Source organism: Coffea eugenioides, unplaced genomic scaffold, assembly GCF_003713205.1.
Source record: "Coffea eugenioides isolate CCC68of unplaced genomic scaffold, Ceug_1.0 ScVebR1_3253;HRSCAF=4434, whole genome shotgun sequence".
Classification (NCBI taxonomy): Eukaryota; Viridiplantae; Streptophyta; class Magnoliopsida; order Gentianales; family Rubiaceae; genus Coffea; species Coffea eugenioides.
Genome location: NW_020863812.1, coordinates 1,182 through 17,263, shown reverse-complemented (window position 1 = coordinate 17,263; position 16,082 = coordinate 1,182). Strand labels below are relative to the sequence as shown.

At 38.7% G+C, this 16,082-nt stretch overlaps 4 protein-coding genes across 6 annotated transcripts; 3 read left to right on the top strand and 1 right to left on the bottom strand.

Moving 5' to 3' along the window:
- Window positions 1-84: 84 nt before the first annotated feature.
- LOC113757704 (uridine kinase-like protein 3) lies at window positions 85-7,480 on the top strand. Of its 2 annotated transcripts, XM_027300847.1 has the most exons (16): window positions 85-308; window positions 996-1,092; window positions 1,200-1,359; window positions 1,572-1,663; window positions 2,273-2,342; window positions 2,835-2,953; window positions 3,289-3,385; window positions 3,811-3,890; window positions 4,817-5,011; window positions 5,169-5,252; window positions 5,365-5,425; window positions 6,075-6,135; window positions 6,403-6,496; window positions 6,591-6,663; window positions 6,771-6,853; window positions 6,947-7,480. In XM_027300847.1, the coding sequence occupies exons 2-16, from the start codon at window positions 1,060-1,062 to the stop codon at window positions 7,094-7,096; spliced, it is 1,452 nt and encodes a 483-aa protein (XP_027156648.1). In that variant the 5' UTR covers window positions 85-308; window positions 996-1,059; the 3' UTR covers window positions 7,097-7,480. The 2 variants fall into 2 exon arrangements, with proteins under 2 accessions (XP_027156648.1, XP_027156649.1); XM_027300848.1 differs by lacking the exon at window positions 996-1,092.
- Window positions 7,481-8,044: 564 nt separating this feature from the next.
- Window positions 8,045-10,229, top strand: LOC113757703 (fructose-bisphosphate aldolase 5, cytosolic). Of its 2 annotated transcripts, none has more exons than XM_027300846.1 (3): window positions 8,045-8,130; window positions 8,408-9,087; window positions 9,542-10,229. In XM_027300846.1, exons 1-3 carry the CDS (start codon window positions 8,103-8,105, stop codon window positions 9,902-9,904), a joined length of 1,071 nt encoding a protein of 356 aa, XP_027156647.1. In that variant the 5' UTR covers window positions 8,045-8,102; the 3' UTR covers window positions 9,905-10,229. The 2 variants fall into 2 exon arrangements, with proteins under 2 accessions (XP_027156647.1, XP_027156646.1); XM_027300845.1 differs by having other exon boundaries at window positions 8,405-9,087.
- Window positions 10,230-11,403: 1,174 nt separating this feature from the next.
- LOC113757702 (sufE-like protein 1, chloroplastic/mitochondrial) lies at window positions 11,404-13,001 on the top strand. Its single transcript, XM_027300844.1, has one exon. The coding sequence runs from the start codon at window positions 11,558-11,560 to the stop codon at window positions 12,782-12,784; it is 1,227 nt and encodes a 408-aa protein (XP_027156645.1). The 5' UTR covers window positions 11,404-11,557; the 3' UTR covers window positions 12,785-13,001.
- A 1,762-nt stretch (window positions 13,002-14,763) lies between these two features.
- LOC113757705 (NDR1/HIN1-like protein 6) lies at window positions 14,764-15,869 on the bottom strand. The gene has a single exon (XM_027300849.1). The coding sequence runs from the start codon at window positions 15,801-15,803 to the stop codon at window positions 15,054-15,056; it is 750 nt and encodes a 249-aa protein (XP_027156650.1). The 5' UTR covers window positions 15,804-15,869; the 3' UTR covers window positions 14,764-15,053.
- Window positions 15,870-16,082: the final 213 nt, after the last annotated feature.

Sequence of the window (16,082 nt, the reverse complement as noted above, 5' to 3'; positions counted from 1 at the left end):
ATATATAAAAGAAAAAAATAAAGAATCAAGACGCATGAAAGGCCAAAAAAGCTCCTCTCTCTCTCTCTCTCTCCTCTACCCTATAAATTCATCTTCATCTTGTTCGTTGCTGAGTCAGTGTTGAGTCTGCGCAGGTGTCTGCGTATAACTGTGCGTGAATCTCTCTTCCTTCGAAGCTTCACTCATCATTTCACCAATATTATTTTAACACAATTGCATCTCAAGTCCCTCAAATCCATAGTATTTGTGCATTGGAGGAGCTATTTGAGCATTTCCCCTCTTTCTATAATCTGATATCCAGTTATAAGGTATCTCACTCGATCTACATTGATCAATTTCTGCTAAACTTCAGCTGCATTCAATTTAGGACCTTTTTCTGTTAATTTCTGTGATTATTTGAGGCCATATCCTGTGTTATGGTGACTACTCTATGGATTTGATTATTGGAGGCTTAAATCAAAAAGCCTAGTTCTATAATCTTTGTGTTTTGATATATCAAGGGTGCTGCTGTTATTTTTGGATCCAGTAAGTCGACAGTTGGTTGAAAAATGTACGTGTTGAGTCTAGTGGACAGATGTTCAAGTAAAGTATCGATTTTTGAGAGGGAAAAACGAAAAATTTATAAAAAAGAAACCCAAAACAATCCATGTTTATTGGTGTCTATATGGCAGTGGTCAGCACGTGTTGCTGCTGCAGTTGATGCTTTAGATGATCTTCTTAAATGTTTCTCCTTTGTTGTTGTTGTTGTTTTTATTTTTTATTTTTTGTTAAACTGGCTTCATTCTTTAAGTTCTTGTTTTGTGAGGAAGTGATTTTATTGATTATTATTGTCAAAAGGCCTTGAAGCTAGAATGGCCACTAAAACGTGTGTCCCTCGAATGTTATCATTACTTATCTGCCAAAACATCTGATGTCTGTACTTAGTTTTGGGTACTGATGTATTGTTTATTGTAAATTTGTGCTGCAAGATGGCTAATTTTCTCCTGTTCATTCAGGGGCATAAAATACTGACCCTTTCTTGAATCCTCATGAGTCCAGGGATGTATAGTTGATTTGGAAATGCATTGTTTGGCAGCTTGTTACATGGGATTCGTATGTTTGTTAGTGCTTTATACGCATCTTTTGCTGTACAAGTCTTGAAGCTCATCCCTTTCCCTGCCCCCTTGTTTGCTTTCTATTAACAAATTGCTTAAATGCAGGATCAACTAATGGGTTCAAAACCTGTTGAAGATTTGATAGAGGCTTCTTCAGGGGTTCATTTCTCTGGATTCCACTTGGATGGATTAATCTCCAGTACTTCAGAAGTTGAGCAACCGACAACCTCTGCAGAAGATGTGCACAAGCAACCCTTTGTCATCGGTACCTTTCGATACGGGATACATATTATGATTCAATTGGCAATTTCCATGCTCTGAAATCAGCAAACTAGGGAGCTTTGTTTTGTGTCCTTTAGTCAATCACCTTTTCTTTTCTCCCCAGCTGGCATACTGTATCTAGTTTATTTCTCTAAGAATCAGGTTAAAATATTTTGTTACATTGATCCGTGCTGATGCAAGAATACTTTCGTGCAGGAGTTGCTGGAGGTGCAGCATCAGGGAAGACCACAGTTTGTGATATGATTATTGAGCAACTTCATGATCAGCGTGTTGTACTTGTTAACCAGGTCTAGCATTCCTGTACGAAGCACACATTGCCCTTTGCTGCGGCAAAATGAATGATTGAGCTCTTCATTGTTACTGCTGGCATTTTTTTTCGTCCTCTGCTCTTAACTCGCATATTTGAGTTGACAGTAATTAAATATGTGCCCCCATTATAATGAATTTACCTGGTTTGTTCTCTGTCAACACTTTTCCAATCTTTGGTTTTTGGTGGCATCTAGTATAGTGAAAAGCACGTTCACCTTCTTGGTAGTAGTATTCCTATTTCCTTCTAGTCATATTACGTTCATGCACAACCTTTATTGTTTCTTTACAAAATGCTTCTTAGTTGTTTGACCCAGCACCGCTCTTAGGACTAGGATAATTCCTTGTCAGATTGACTTCTAGATTGACATTCGAAATAGGAATTAGATGTAGCTCCCACTGTTTCCTTGTTGTGTAGCTGTTCATATCTTCTGACATCTTGTGTGTTATTCTGCTTTTAATTAGCATCTCATTTGGACTGAGCAGAATTGAAATTCTCTGCCATTATTTGGATTTTTTTATGCTTTTGGGTTCTTTTGAAGTTAATAATGTTTCTCTTTAGCCATACACAACTGATTGTGGATTGGCAGGATTCCTTTTATTACAATTTGACACCAGAAGAACTTACAAGAGTGCAAGAATACAATTTTGACCATCCTGGTAAGTTTTGTCTTGCGTAATTCACGAATGTTTGGGATAATTCCTCAGTTGAGAAAGGAAGTAATCTACTCTTACTGGAAGAAGTAAAATGTGATTAGCCTGATAGAATTTCACCATTCAGAACTCATGAATTAGTCTACCATGTACAGTGATTGTCTGACAAGTCTCAATGTTCTGTTCCAAAAAGAAGATTTGAAGAGAGTACTTTCGAGATGTCAGGCATTTACACTTTCGAAGTTGTTCTTTCCAACTTCCTGTCTATCATAGTCTGATACTGTGATATCTCTAAGAGCATTTTATTTTATGCGAAATGAGACAAGTTCTTAGAATATTCTGTGGTAGTGTATTGAAGTCATATGAAGAATAGCTCTTATTAAATTAATGAGGGTACAAAAATTTCCGTATTAAATTAGTTTAAACTGAATTTCTGCTTCACTTTTTATTGTTATCTTTATGTGACTCTGATGCTAGTTTTAATATGATTTTCTTCAGATGCATTTGACACTGAGCAATTACTTTGTGCTATGGAGAAATTGAAGCATGGCCAAGCAGTAGATATTCCCAAATATGACTTCAAGAGTTACAAAAATGACATTTTCCCTCGTAGAAGGGTAATTTGATTTGTTTTTTTAACATGTCTTTTCCTTTAACTTTGAACTTATATCATGTGACAAGGCCATGGAAGATGAGCTGCGTTTGGCACTGGAAAAATTGGAATATTGTTAGTGGCTTAATCATGGATGAATGCATCCATAGGTTTCAACCTCATATGTGTATTATCCTGCGTCTCTTATTCACTCAATGAATCTTAATATTGATTCTTTTTTCTTTTGTGAAAAGATAATCAACTTGATCCTAAAGCGCAGATGAATCCTTCTTAATACTTCTTTCTCATTTCCTTCATAGTTGCATTACAAATTATCTTTTTGTGATGGAATGTTTGCAGGTAAATCCTTCAGATGTTATCATTTTGGAGGGCATTCTCATTTTTCACGATCCGCGTGTTCGAGATTTGATGAGCATGAAGATATTTGTAGATACAGGTTAACTCCCTTCATTTCTGTTAATGTTTGTTTTTTTTAAATAAATATCTACCTTGGTAACTTAATTACACATCATGCCTTTCTGAAATTGGAAACTTTGGTTTTTTTTTATCTTATTCCATATAATAATTGACAGATAGCTTCACAATATCGGTGTTGAAATGTGATACTTATTGTAGAAATTTAAGATTTGCTTGTTGTAAGAAGATAGTGTGTTTTCTTGGATCTGGTTGCCTTCCACTTATTATTACTTTTACTTATTGTTATTTTTGTGGCTATTTCATGGAAAATGTAATTTTGTTATTTTTGTGGCTATTTCATGGAAAATGTAATTTTGAAAGATGGTTTATACATAAGGTCTATTTTTGTTCCTTCTGTTATTTCTTGGTTCATTTTGGTTTCACTACCTAAAACTTTCAGTGCAGATGCTGATGTACGCTTGGCCAGAAGAATCAGACGTGATACAGTTGAGAAGGGTAGAGATATTGGAATGGTGTTAGACCAGGTTGGCAGAATCTCATCGCTTATTCAAAAAAGTTTAGAACAACTCGCACTGTTTTCCATCCCTTTCTTTGATAAATTGCCTCTTTGTCACTTATGAATTCAGAGAAGCCCCAGTTCGTGTATGATTTCTGTTAACAAGCTCTCTGAAGTGTTGCATGTAAACTAGCAATTTACTATGACGCATTGCTGAATGAACTTTGGGCTGTGAACAAATTCTTAATCTATAATATTTCATTAGTAAAGCTAATAGTTCGGCTGGTCATCCAATGTTTCATGATCTTATTCCTCCCCTCTTTGATTCTGGTGGGCCGGGAGGGGGCGAGTGGTTTTGATGTTTTCTTGCAAGATAAGCTTGTTCTGAAACTCCATCCTAATTGATTTGCAAAGAAAAACTTCCAACTAGAATTTATCCGGTCTGTTTCCAAATTCTTTGTACCTAAACCTTAACTAGCATTGGGACTTGGGATTTTTATTGTGTTGGGCACGTGGAAGACAACGTGGGGATTGGAAGATTGCAGAAGACTTTGAGCTTTGAAATGCTGCTTCTACGGAAAATTAGGGTAGTGTACATAAGGGCTCAGCGAACTTTGTCTTCATCAGATAATATGATGTTCATTCAGAAGTCTTTTATTCCACTGGCACAAAGAGGCCAAAACTATGCCTTTTCATTTTGTTTGAATTTGTGTAGAAAGCAAATTGCTAGTGTAAAGATTTGTCCAAACCATACAGACAAACTTTCCACACTTTTAGATGAGTTCGAAAAGAAACTAAATTATAAGTCATCCTATGAAAGCCAAAACATAGAGGCCTTGACTCCCTTCATCAGACAATATATACGCAAATTCCATAAAAGATGCATTAATGACAATTTTCTTCTTCTTTAAGTGATACATTTTGAGTAACCACTAGCTTTTATTGTTCTTTCAGTACTCAAAGTTTGTGAAGCCAGCTTTCGATGATTTTATTCTTCCAACAAAGAAGTATGCAGATATTATCATTCCCCGAGGAGGAGACAATCCTGTTGCCATTGATTTGATTGTTCAACATATTCGCACAAAACTTGGTCAACATGATCTTTGTAAAATATATCCTAATTTGTATGTGATTCACTCAACTTTTCAGGTATTGTCTCCACCTTTGCTAGCTTCATAAACTGTCCATGCGCCATTCAGATGATTCTTCACTAGATGATTTTCCGTTGTTAATTTAAGGTCATTTAATGCTCTTAATAGGTTAAATTGAGTTACCTGTTTGATCCCAATTATTGTTTCTTTTCCAGATTCGTGGTATGCATACACTTATACGTGATTCCCAAACAACAAAACATGATTTTGTCTTCTATGCTGATAGATTAATACGTCTGGTGGGTAATTGCCACTGTCAGATTGTTGTGACAGATCTTAAGCTTTCAATTTCCAAAGAGAACAATTAATTTATTTTCCGCTTACTTACCAAGTAGACTTTGCGATATCTAGGTTGTTGAACATGGTCTAGGACATCTTCCATTTACAGAAAAGCAGGTGATCACCCCAACTGGTAAGTCTTCTGTCTAGTTAAAATTTAACAAGTGGCAAATTGAAAAATCGGGAGGATGCAGTTATTAGATTCTTCCATTCTGGCTTGAAAGTGAATCCAAGTTCCATACTTGTTAGTTAAATGGGTAAATGCCAGTTTAGGTGGAACCAGTTCTGGGCTTCCTCTTGATGAATGATAGTTAATTGATTTACTTCTTCTGCTGCTAAGCAAAAGTATGTTGCTGGGAATGTTGTTATTTTGAAGGACAAGTTGCCTAATGCTATCTTTAGGCTTCTTTTTCTGTAATTCCTTTAACGTAACAATGTCACTAAGAATGAGGCCAGGGGAAATTTCACGTGCAGTAGGTCTTACTTGTAAAGGATCCTGTACCTATGCCTGACAGTTTCCTCGTCAAGCTACATCAGAAATTCATTGCATATTAATTTTTACAAGGTTGGGGTATCATCTGGTTCCAGAGAATCCAGATTATGCCAGTGTGTTTTCTAAGTCAATTAGCACGCATAAGAAGCTTTTCCTGGGTAAAGATTATTCTAGTTTTTACTATACAAAATGATAGACTAAAAATATACCCTTTTTTTTTTGCTTATTTACATGTGGACATGCAAAGCCTATTATTGGCTTAATATTTATACATTCTATGGAATTGCAGGATCTGTATACACTGGTGTGGACTTTTGCAAGAGATTATGTGGTGCCTCTGTAATAAGAAGGTGCTACATCATCCAGTCTCAATGCTTTTAAGTGTCACATTTGAATGAATATTATTCTTTGATCTGCTTGAATGTGTTCTCTTCTTTACATGCCAAATGCATTTTAGATATGCAGAAATCTTTATAATTTGCTACCTATTTCCAATCAGGGGGATGTGATCTTTCCATGTTAATCTCCACGCTTGTTGCTGCTGCTTCTTGCCTTCATAGCAGAAACTAAAATTGCTATGTATTTCAAGCCTTTTGATATTTCTTGTTTGGTCTTAGTGGTGAAAGTATGGAGAACGCCTTGCGAGCATGCTGCAAAGGTATCAAGATCGGCAAGATTCTAATCCATAGAGAGGGTGATAACGGTCAGCAGGTAAGCTGGTTTCCCCAAGCCCCAATTCCTGAAGTGACTCTTTATTTCTTTTTCCTTTTAATTGAACCCTTTTCTTTTGATATTTTGATTGCAGTTGATCTACGAGAAACTTCCACAAGATATTTCGAATAGGCATGTCTTATTGTTAGACCCCATCCTGGGAACAGGTTAGTCTATTTGAAGAGGAAAGCTAAATACGATGAACGTGAAACAATTTTGTTCTGAGCATGTGGGCTTTCATTTATCAATGTCCTGATTGTGAAGCCTTCTTCAGGAAATTCGGCTGTTCAAGCTATTTCTTTACTTCTAAGGAAGGGAGTACCCGAATCCAACATCATATTCCTTAATCTCATTTCAGTAAGTTTATGGGCTTTTGTGTCTAAGTTTATGGCACAGATAAGTGGAAGATTAATGTGGGATTCCTCCGTTTTTTTTTTCCTTTAATTCCAGGCACCAAAAGGAGTACATGTAGTCTGTAAGCGTTTCCCTAAAATAAAGATTGTGACATCTGAGATTGAAGTTGGATTAAATGAAGATTTCCGTGTTATCCCAGGCATGGGAGAGTTTGGTGACCGATATTTTGGCACAGATGATGATTGAACCCCGATCGTCAGCCACTGGAAAGAGTACTCTGCTGAATTTAATGAACCAGTGAGGCAGCTATTGCTAGATTCTGAAAAAGTTTTGACTGTTTTTCCTTTAAAAAAAAGAGGCATATCTCATATGCTTTTTTGCTGATTCATAAGAAAAACATAGGAGGAGGATAGAAAATCAATCAACTGCAGGTAGCAGGATGTGTGCGATGTATGTCCTACTGCGTGTATTGTCTATTGTTGTCCTGGCATTTTATAGGTGTTACATGTGCCAGTGTTACGTCCTTAAAGGGGCAATATTTAGAGGACACTGCAAATTTCCTACCCTCTATAGTTGCTGTTCGTTCAAACATTGGCATGCATGGCACTGCCAAGTTTTCTGGTTGCGTTATTTCTCATTTCAGGTGAACTTTGAAGCGTTCTTATAACAGTCATCTTGTAAGTCAAAATTGCATGTTTTCAATAAAAAGAAACTGCGAACTATCCAAAGAAAGATTGGATGCATTTCCAGAGGCCAAAAATCATTTCAGTGTGACGCTCCTCCAACGTCCTTCGGGGGGGTGACCGAAAGACAGGTCGAAAGGGTTGTGATGGTCAGAGAAAAGGAGCCCACCAAATCTGTTGGGCGCCGGAAACTCTTCCTTGGTTTCTTGAGTTCTAGTTTTGGTTTTCCTGGGAAGGAAGGCTTGGGACCCCGGGGTATTAAAACTCTTTTGGAGGGCTCCCAAATGAACAAATTTGGGATGAGGGATCAGTTTGCTTCCCTCGACACTAATTTAATTTCTTGCCAATGCCAAACAGCGCGCCATTTGGCAATGAGATTGATCACTCGTTCCACTATCCCTACATGATAACTTTCGTTGGGCTAATGTCAGGACACGTGGCGATAACGGAGGTATATTCCGTTAAGGTTATCTTGATAGATTGGTTCTTCTTGACGTGCACCATTGTTTCTAATTTGTGTTGTTCGCTTGACTCGCTGCTGCATTATCCTTAACGAAAGCCAAACAATCATGTCGGCCTTTGTGGGAAAGTATGCCGGTGCGCACACCGTTTCTTTCTCTCTTCAACCCCTTATCAACTTTTATGTACGTCTGCATGCAATTCCGTATCCATTTTGCTGTGTCAGTGAGCTTCGGTATTGCATGGATGATGGATTCCACTCTGTTTATATTCGTTCTGTGCATTCTTTACGCAGTAATTTGTTAGACAAATTTCTATTGCGTGTCATCTATATATGTTATTACTCGTGAATGCATCAACAGAGCATGGAGCTTTATTTCTGACTCGAAAATCTTTGCTGTTGCTTGTACAGAAGAACTCATCAAGACTGCCAACTACATTGCCACCCCTGGGAAGGGTATTTTGGCAGCTGATGAGAGCACTGGCACTATTGGCAAGCGTTTGGCTAGCATTAATGTGGAGAACATAGAGTCTAACCGTCAAGCTCTTCGTGAGCTCCTCTTCACCTCACCAGGGGCCCTCGCTTGCCTCTCCGGCGTAATACTCTTTGAGGAAACCCTTTACCAGAAAACATCAGACGGGAAGCCCTTCGTCGAAGTCCTTCAAGAAAACAATGTGGTTCCCGGGATCAAAGTCGACAAGGGAGTCGTTGAACTGGCAGGGACAAATGGCGAGACTACCACTCAAGGGCTTGATTCCCTTGGAGCTCGTTGCGCACAGTATTACAGGGCAGGTGCACGTTTTGCCAAGTGGCGCGCAGTCCTGAAAATTGGTCCTACTGAACCATCGGAGCTATCCGTCCAGCAGAATGCGCAGGGTTTGGCTCGCTATGCCATTATCTGTCAAGAGAATGGACTTGTCCCAATTGTTGAGCCAGAAATTCTGACTGATGGAAACCATGACATTAAAAAATGTGCGGCTGTTACGGAGATTGTTCTTGCAGCCGTTTACAAGGCCCTGAGTGACCACCATGTTCTTCTTGAAGGAACACTCTTAAAGCCTAACATGGTCACGCCTGGCTCTGATAGCCCAAAGGTAATGCCAAAGCCGTACATAGTTTGATTATACCTTGGACTAGTATGTAAATATAAGGTTTGTTTAGATTGTATTTTATTTGCAAATTTTTATTTACGGCATTATCAACACATTTTCAATCTTTTTTTTTAAATCTCGGATACATCACATTAAAAGAAGTATTATAATATATATATATTTTTTAAAAAAAAATTATTCCAAATAATTTCCTATCTAAACACGCTTAATTTGGCTGCGACAGTGCTAATGGATATTTCTCCAGTAGGAATATGGCATAGAGTTAATTAACTTATTATTGTCTACTTATGAAGCCAATCCAAGAGTGACATCACATATCCTGTACCTAGCCACTCCAAAAGTGAGCTTAATTGCTAACAGGGAAATAATCTAATGATAAATATAGAGCGCCTTGAGAGTGATGACAACCAATGCAAATGCTTGATCTGTTTGACAGGTGGCACCAGAAGTAATTGCCGAGTACACCGTTACAGCACTGCGCCGAACTGTTCCAGCGGCAGTGCCAGGGATTGTATTTCTGTCAGGTGGACAAAGTGAGGAAGAGGCAACACTAAACCTGAATGGGATGAACAAGTTGGAGGTGCTGAAGCCATGGACACTCTCATTCTCATTTGGGCGTGCTCTGCAGCAAAGCACACTCAAGATATGGGCTGGCAAGAAGGAGAACGTGGAGAAAGCTCAAGATGCATTTTTGGCAAGATGCAAAGCTAATTCGGATGCTACTCTTGGGAAATATGCTGGTGGAAGTGCTGGTGGATTGGCCTCAGAGAGTTTGTATGTGAAAGAGTACAAGTATTAGGTTTTCTCCCTCTTGTGGCATCTAGCAGAGCAAGGGGATTGACTGCAAAATGCCAAGTGTATTCATTTGAATGATGTCTCCACTGTACTTCCTAGCAAAGTACAAATCCTTGTTCACACTATCAGAGTCTATATTCTGCATATTACTAATGAAATTAGTCTCGCCAACCCTACACTTGTGTTACAGTCTTCTCTGTATGTCAGTCCTACAAATCGTGGATTGTAGTTTTATTTGAAGTTGAAGAGCTAGATTTCTTACTTGGACTGCTTTTTATAGACAACATATAGTTTGTTGTATGTTTAATACTACACAAACTTAAATTTCACGCCTTGAGAAAATTCTTGCTCTAGCTAATTCCGTGTAACATCAACTTTTGATAGAAAACATCCTCTAATACGTTGAGCAGTCCTCTTGAACCAACCATATCCTCTACCAGAAGCATGTGTACATAGCGGAAACATATGGAGGAAAATGTTGGGCTGCATCATGCTTTCTTTGGTAAGAAAATTTGTTATGGCACGATATAGTAAATTACAATTGATCTTCATAGAATGGTAACACGCTATGAATTTTTCCAAAATCCAACCTTTTTATCAACTGAAGAAGGGGAAAAATTAGAAATCGGCAATGGATAGTTTCTATCTCATTGGTGACATACATATCATGAAGGCTTCTTGGCTTTGGGTAGGGCTGTCAACGGGCCGGGTCCGGGCCGGAATTCATTATTCCGGACCCGGACCCGAATTACTGTGCCGGATCCGGATTCGACCCGTTTACCCGACGGGTCTTTTATTCTATGTTCCGGATCCGGATCCGGCGGATCCCGGATCCGAATCCGGGTCTACCCGAACAAATTTACCAAAATTTATAATTTTTAATAAAAATGAGAAAAAAATATATTTGTAAACTAATTTCTAACTAATGCAAAGAAAAAACCAAATAAGAAAAGAAATCAAATTAACTTTATTAAAATACATCACCCTAATCAAATTATATTGATAAATATATATTTTAAATTATTAATTCATTTATATCCGGATCCGGGTCTAATACGGGTCGGAATACTATATTCCGTATCCGACCCGTTTTTTTGTTTGACAAAACGGATCCGGATCCGGATCCGGGAAACGGAATTAAATCCCTACCCATACCCACAATAATTTCACGGATCCGATCCGGATCCGGTCTAGACCCGACCCGTTGACAGGCCTAGCTTTGGGGGGTTGGACTTGCGCAAAGGATTTTGCAATCCGGATGACCACGCTTTCCCGTCAGGAAATTGATGGCCCGTTCTTTGAGGGATCAAGGGTCCTCATCACTCAATTGGGCCAGCCCTTTTCACGCATCGTGATCAAGGCCTGCCCAAAAGTACCCCTTCTTCCCATACTGCACAAGGAGGGGGACTGGCATCTGATTTTGATTAATGTATCGATCTAAGTTGAATCATATTTTATTCCCAGAATAAAAGTTCCGTATCAATAATTGACCCTTTGACTTGAGAAGCCGAAATTGCATTCAGCAGCCGCTGGAGTTTCAATTTTTGTGGTCAATGGTGATTCTGGTTTCTGGTAGAGACATTTGTATTGGCGATTTTGTCTTTTTGTCGTAGCATTGAATCTTCTTCTTTTGTATTTCCATCTGCTGGGACATCACATGAGAGCAAGAACAACAATTCAAGCCCTCAGCTCGTCTCCTCCCTTTCCTCTCTTCAACCCCAAAGCTTCCCTTCAAAATCTTAGTTTGCGAATTCCAATCCCTGTCCCTCTTTTCTGTTCCCAAATCGAAAAACCAATGTCAATTTCCCCTTCTTTTCGCTTATTCTCCACCAAAAACCCACAATTGCTCGCGCGCCCACGCTATTCACCAGACTCTGAAACCCCCAAGATTGCATCTTTGCACTCAAAACCCACAAATCTTTTCTCCTCTAGGCCTATTACAATTCAAAGAATACCCACAAAGCCAATATTTTCAACACCATCAGCTTCCCCAGCTGCCACTCTCCAACCCATTGAAGAGCTGCCCCCGAAGCTCCAAGAAATCATCAAACTTTTCCAGGCCGTTGAAGAACCAAAGGCCAAGTATGAGCAGCTCTTGTTTTATGGAAGAAATTTAAGGCCTTTGGATGGTCGGTTTAAGACCAGTGAGAACAAAGTACAAGGCTGCGTTTCGCAGGTATGGGTCAGAACATACCTTGATTCGGATAAAAATGTAGTCTTTGAGGCTGATTCTGATTCAGTTCTTACCAAAGGCTTAGCTGCTTTGCTTGTTCAAGGCCTTTCAGGCCGTCCTGTGGAGGAGATTTTGAGAGTTACACCTGATTTTGCGGTGCTTCTTGGGTTGCAGCAGAGTCTTACACCTTCTAGGAATAATGGGTTTTTGAATATGTTGAAATTAATGCAGAAGAAGGCCTTGCAATTGTATTTGGAAGCTCAAAAGGCGGAAGATTCGGTTGGTCAGTTATCTGAAAGCCCGGATGAAAGCTCGATGTCAAATTCGGGATTAAACAATGACGGTGGAAATGGGGATGTAAAGAGTAGAGTGAGTTCTGAAGAAGATGTTACTGATTTGAAATTGGATTCTGGTAATGGTGGTGCATTGGGGAGTAGGGGGATGAGGATCAAGGCGAAGTTAGTGAGTGAGCTGAAGCCTGTAGAATTGGAAGTTGAAGATATATCTTATCAGCATGCTGGGCATGCTGGGGTTAAGGGCAGTGATGGGGAGACACATTTTAACGTCAAGGTGGTGTCGGAGGAGTTTGAAGGTAAAAGTTTGGTTAAAAGGCACAGATTGATATATGGTTTGTTGCAAGATGAGTTGCAAAGTGGACTGCACGCTTTGTCTATTGTAGCAAAGACACCATCTGAAGTTAATAGTAGCTAAACCATTGGGGTTGAATGAGGTTTTGTACTTTTTTTTTTCACTTCTCCATTCCTGTTTGTTTTTCATTGCTTTAAGCTATGCTGATGCTTTAGACTGTTGATACCATCGAGCTTATAGTCCTTCAGAAATGTGAGGAGAGTTATAAGAATGTAACAACGCTGTTTGAGAGTACAGAATAAAAGTTATATTAGACGATACTTCAATGCCTCCTGTTTCAGTCTTATGCTTCCTTCTATTACTTGTTTTCCAAATAAAGTTCAATCTTCTGCTTTTGGAAGTATACATGCCACTTTGACTTTTCTAGCATTCTCAAGAACTTAGGTTCATATTTTACCAGCATTTGGAAGATGATCATCTTTTCAGTAAACTTTGTGTTCAACCTGGTTATGACATGCAGTTTAGCTAATGATAGAGGAAGCGCGAATGTGAGATTGATACCTTTAGAATGAGGCATAGTGCCCATATAGAGTGGTCTTAGGATTTTGCTTAATGTGGGGTTGTCATGAAAAATCTAAAACAGATGGAATTTGGAGTAAATATTATCATTGCCAGTATCTGGTTGACCCTATTTAGACAGTATGCTGGCATTCTTTCAGGCTATCCCTCTGATAACCACTGCGTTGCTTATTTTTATTGGCTAAGAATGTATAGTTGCTGCCTATTGAGTATACATTAAATTATTTTGTCTTTTTCTTTAAGTTTCTTTAACTTGGTAATAGTCCCTGATTTTAGACATTTTTCCTAGCAATAATTCTATTTTCATCTTGTACTTTCTGAAATAACACACAAATATGTTGGGGATGGTGTTGTTGTGGACATTGTTGGATGATAGCATATTGTTGTTGGCAGTTGAGGAAAATGTGTTAAGTCATGAACATTTTATAAGTCAGGCAATCAGTGTGTACTAACAATGAAAGGGTTACATTTACTGTAATTTTTCCAAATCGTCTTTCCATTTGAAATTTGGTTTCACATTTGTGCTAAGAATATGAGATATTGGGACATCTGGTCATTGTAAGTGATTGTTGTCTTCCATCTTCTCCGCCAAATGTGACCCTGCCCTCCATCTCCTAATCAATGAATTTTGACTGAGGAGTTCCTTTAGTAATATGATCTGGCATGGTTGTGTAAATCTGTCGGCATCATAGCATTAGGAGATGCAGAAGTGGCTAATTTATCTTGCTATTGTTTAAATTTCTTGTCCACCCTTGAATTTCCTTGCGGCTTGGTGTAACCAATGTGACCAATACAAATAGGGCCTCATCATCCTGGCTTTTATATTTGCTTTTATATTTCCTTGCGGCTTAGTGTAACCAAATGTGACCAATACAAATAAGGCCGCATCTTCCTGGTTTTTATATTTGCTTTTATCTATATTTATCAAATGTTAGGGCTTCCCTTTCATTGGACAACTTGACGTATCAGTAATGACTTTTGCCGACAATATGTCTTAGAAAATAATGATCTCTTCTACTAGGAGTTTTAAATCAAAAGCTGGATCTCCTATAAAAGTTAGAATCTTCTATTGTTGAATTGAATAAGAAAAACTTCTGTGATTCTTATTGTTGGAGTGCCTTTCAGCTAGTTAGTACAAGTGCTATAACCATGAAGATTTCAAGAAAAATAAGTCTGACAATTAGAATAAGCTGATTGGATCCAAAACTCTCTAACAAATACAGCTATCTAAATCAAGGATCCTAATTGTTGGAGTCACAGCGGCAGCACACAAGAACAATGAGGGTCTTTGCAGTGTGGAAGAATTGGGTTTCAATCATTTTGCCAAGGGATATTGACCAGGATGCTTACATTTGGACAGTTGAAGATCTACTTGTGCTAAAACCAGCAAAACAGAAAGGCCAATTTCTTTCATTAGCCACGCGATGCTCATTTAATGACTTACCTGGTTCTCTTTAATCGACATTTTGCATTTTATTTGTGTGCTTTATTTATTTGGTTTCAAGTGCTTAATTGCAATAAACTTACATGTAATGATGCAAGCCATCAGATTCAATGGAGCCCATTTTCTACATCCAGTGCTGTGATTATACATTAGTGCAACCCATAGAAAATTCCTCTACCTGCAATAGTGGTATGCAGAAGGGATGTGCATCATCTATGATGTAAAGAAACAAGAAGCTGAATGGATGTTCACAATTACAACCCATAGAAAATTCTTCTACCTGTAATAGTGGTATGCAGAGTGGATGAACATCATCTGTGATGGGAAGACACAAGGAGCTGATACAAAAGGACAGACTCTTGTGTCTTGTCATTTTTTGGTACTGCAACTGTGAGCTACAAGAACGCCTGTTGGTGGGCTTGTGAGCTCTAGCTGGCATGTAGCATGCAGCCAATACGAAAAGTGAATTACACCTAGACTAAACCTTACTCTGAAAGTTCCTCTGATATGATACACAACCCTGTTGTTCTGCACTTGCCTTAGAAGTTCAAAAGCATGAGTGGGTGGCATATAAACCAGGCTTGATATCATTTGAACAGCAACTAACCTTGTTTCTTTTCGTCTTTGAGTGAAAGGTTGAAGAGCTTGAGCTGCAATCCGAGTGTCAAAAGAGTACAGCTCAATGCTTAAATAGTCAAAACTGATATCAAGTTTTGGGTTTGGGTTGGAGAAGTTGGCTGTAAATGTAAAATCACTGTTTAGAAACTGAGGAGAGTCCATGTAGACCACTTTAAGGCTTGCAGAGGGGGTGTCAAACAAAGGAATTCTTGGTTTTATGTCAAGGAAGATGATCAGAGTCGCAATGCCAAAGAAGATGAGGAGAAGGCTGAATATCAAGCAAAAGATTGATCCGCACCAGATGAGGGGATTGGTCCTGCATGGTCTCTGGAGTTTAGAGTAGCCTCCCAGTTGTCTCTTGCAGCTATGTGGCAGCTCTGATGGGAAAAGATGTTCATCTTTTGAGGTAATAATAATCTGTTTCAGAGGAGAGGCAGCTGCTTGCTGCTGGGATGGTGGTGTACATGGTGGTGGTGGGGGTGGGGGTGGAAGGGAAAGCATTTTAACAGAATTACTAAGAAAAGAAACCCTTATCAGCGAAGTAATGATAGGGGTGGGAAAATGATTGTTGCCTTAGTGCCAAATAAATAAAACTTGGAAGCGGATTGGAGAAGCAAGGAGAAAAAGATGCTTTTATCTTGAGATGGTAGGACCAACCATATTTCGTTTTAAAAAATTAGCCAAAGGATCTAAAAGTAAAAGTGCTACAGATGTTTGGCTTTGAATAACGATTTTCCTTCTGCTGTTTAAAAACTGGTGACCATAGGAAGGGATATGGAA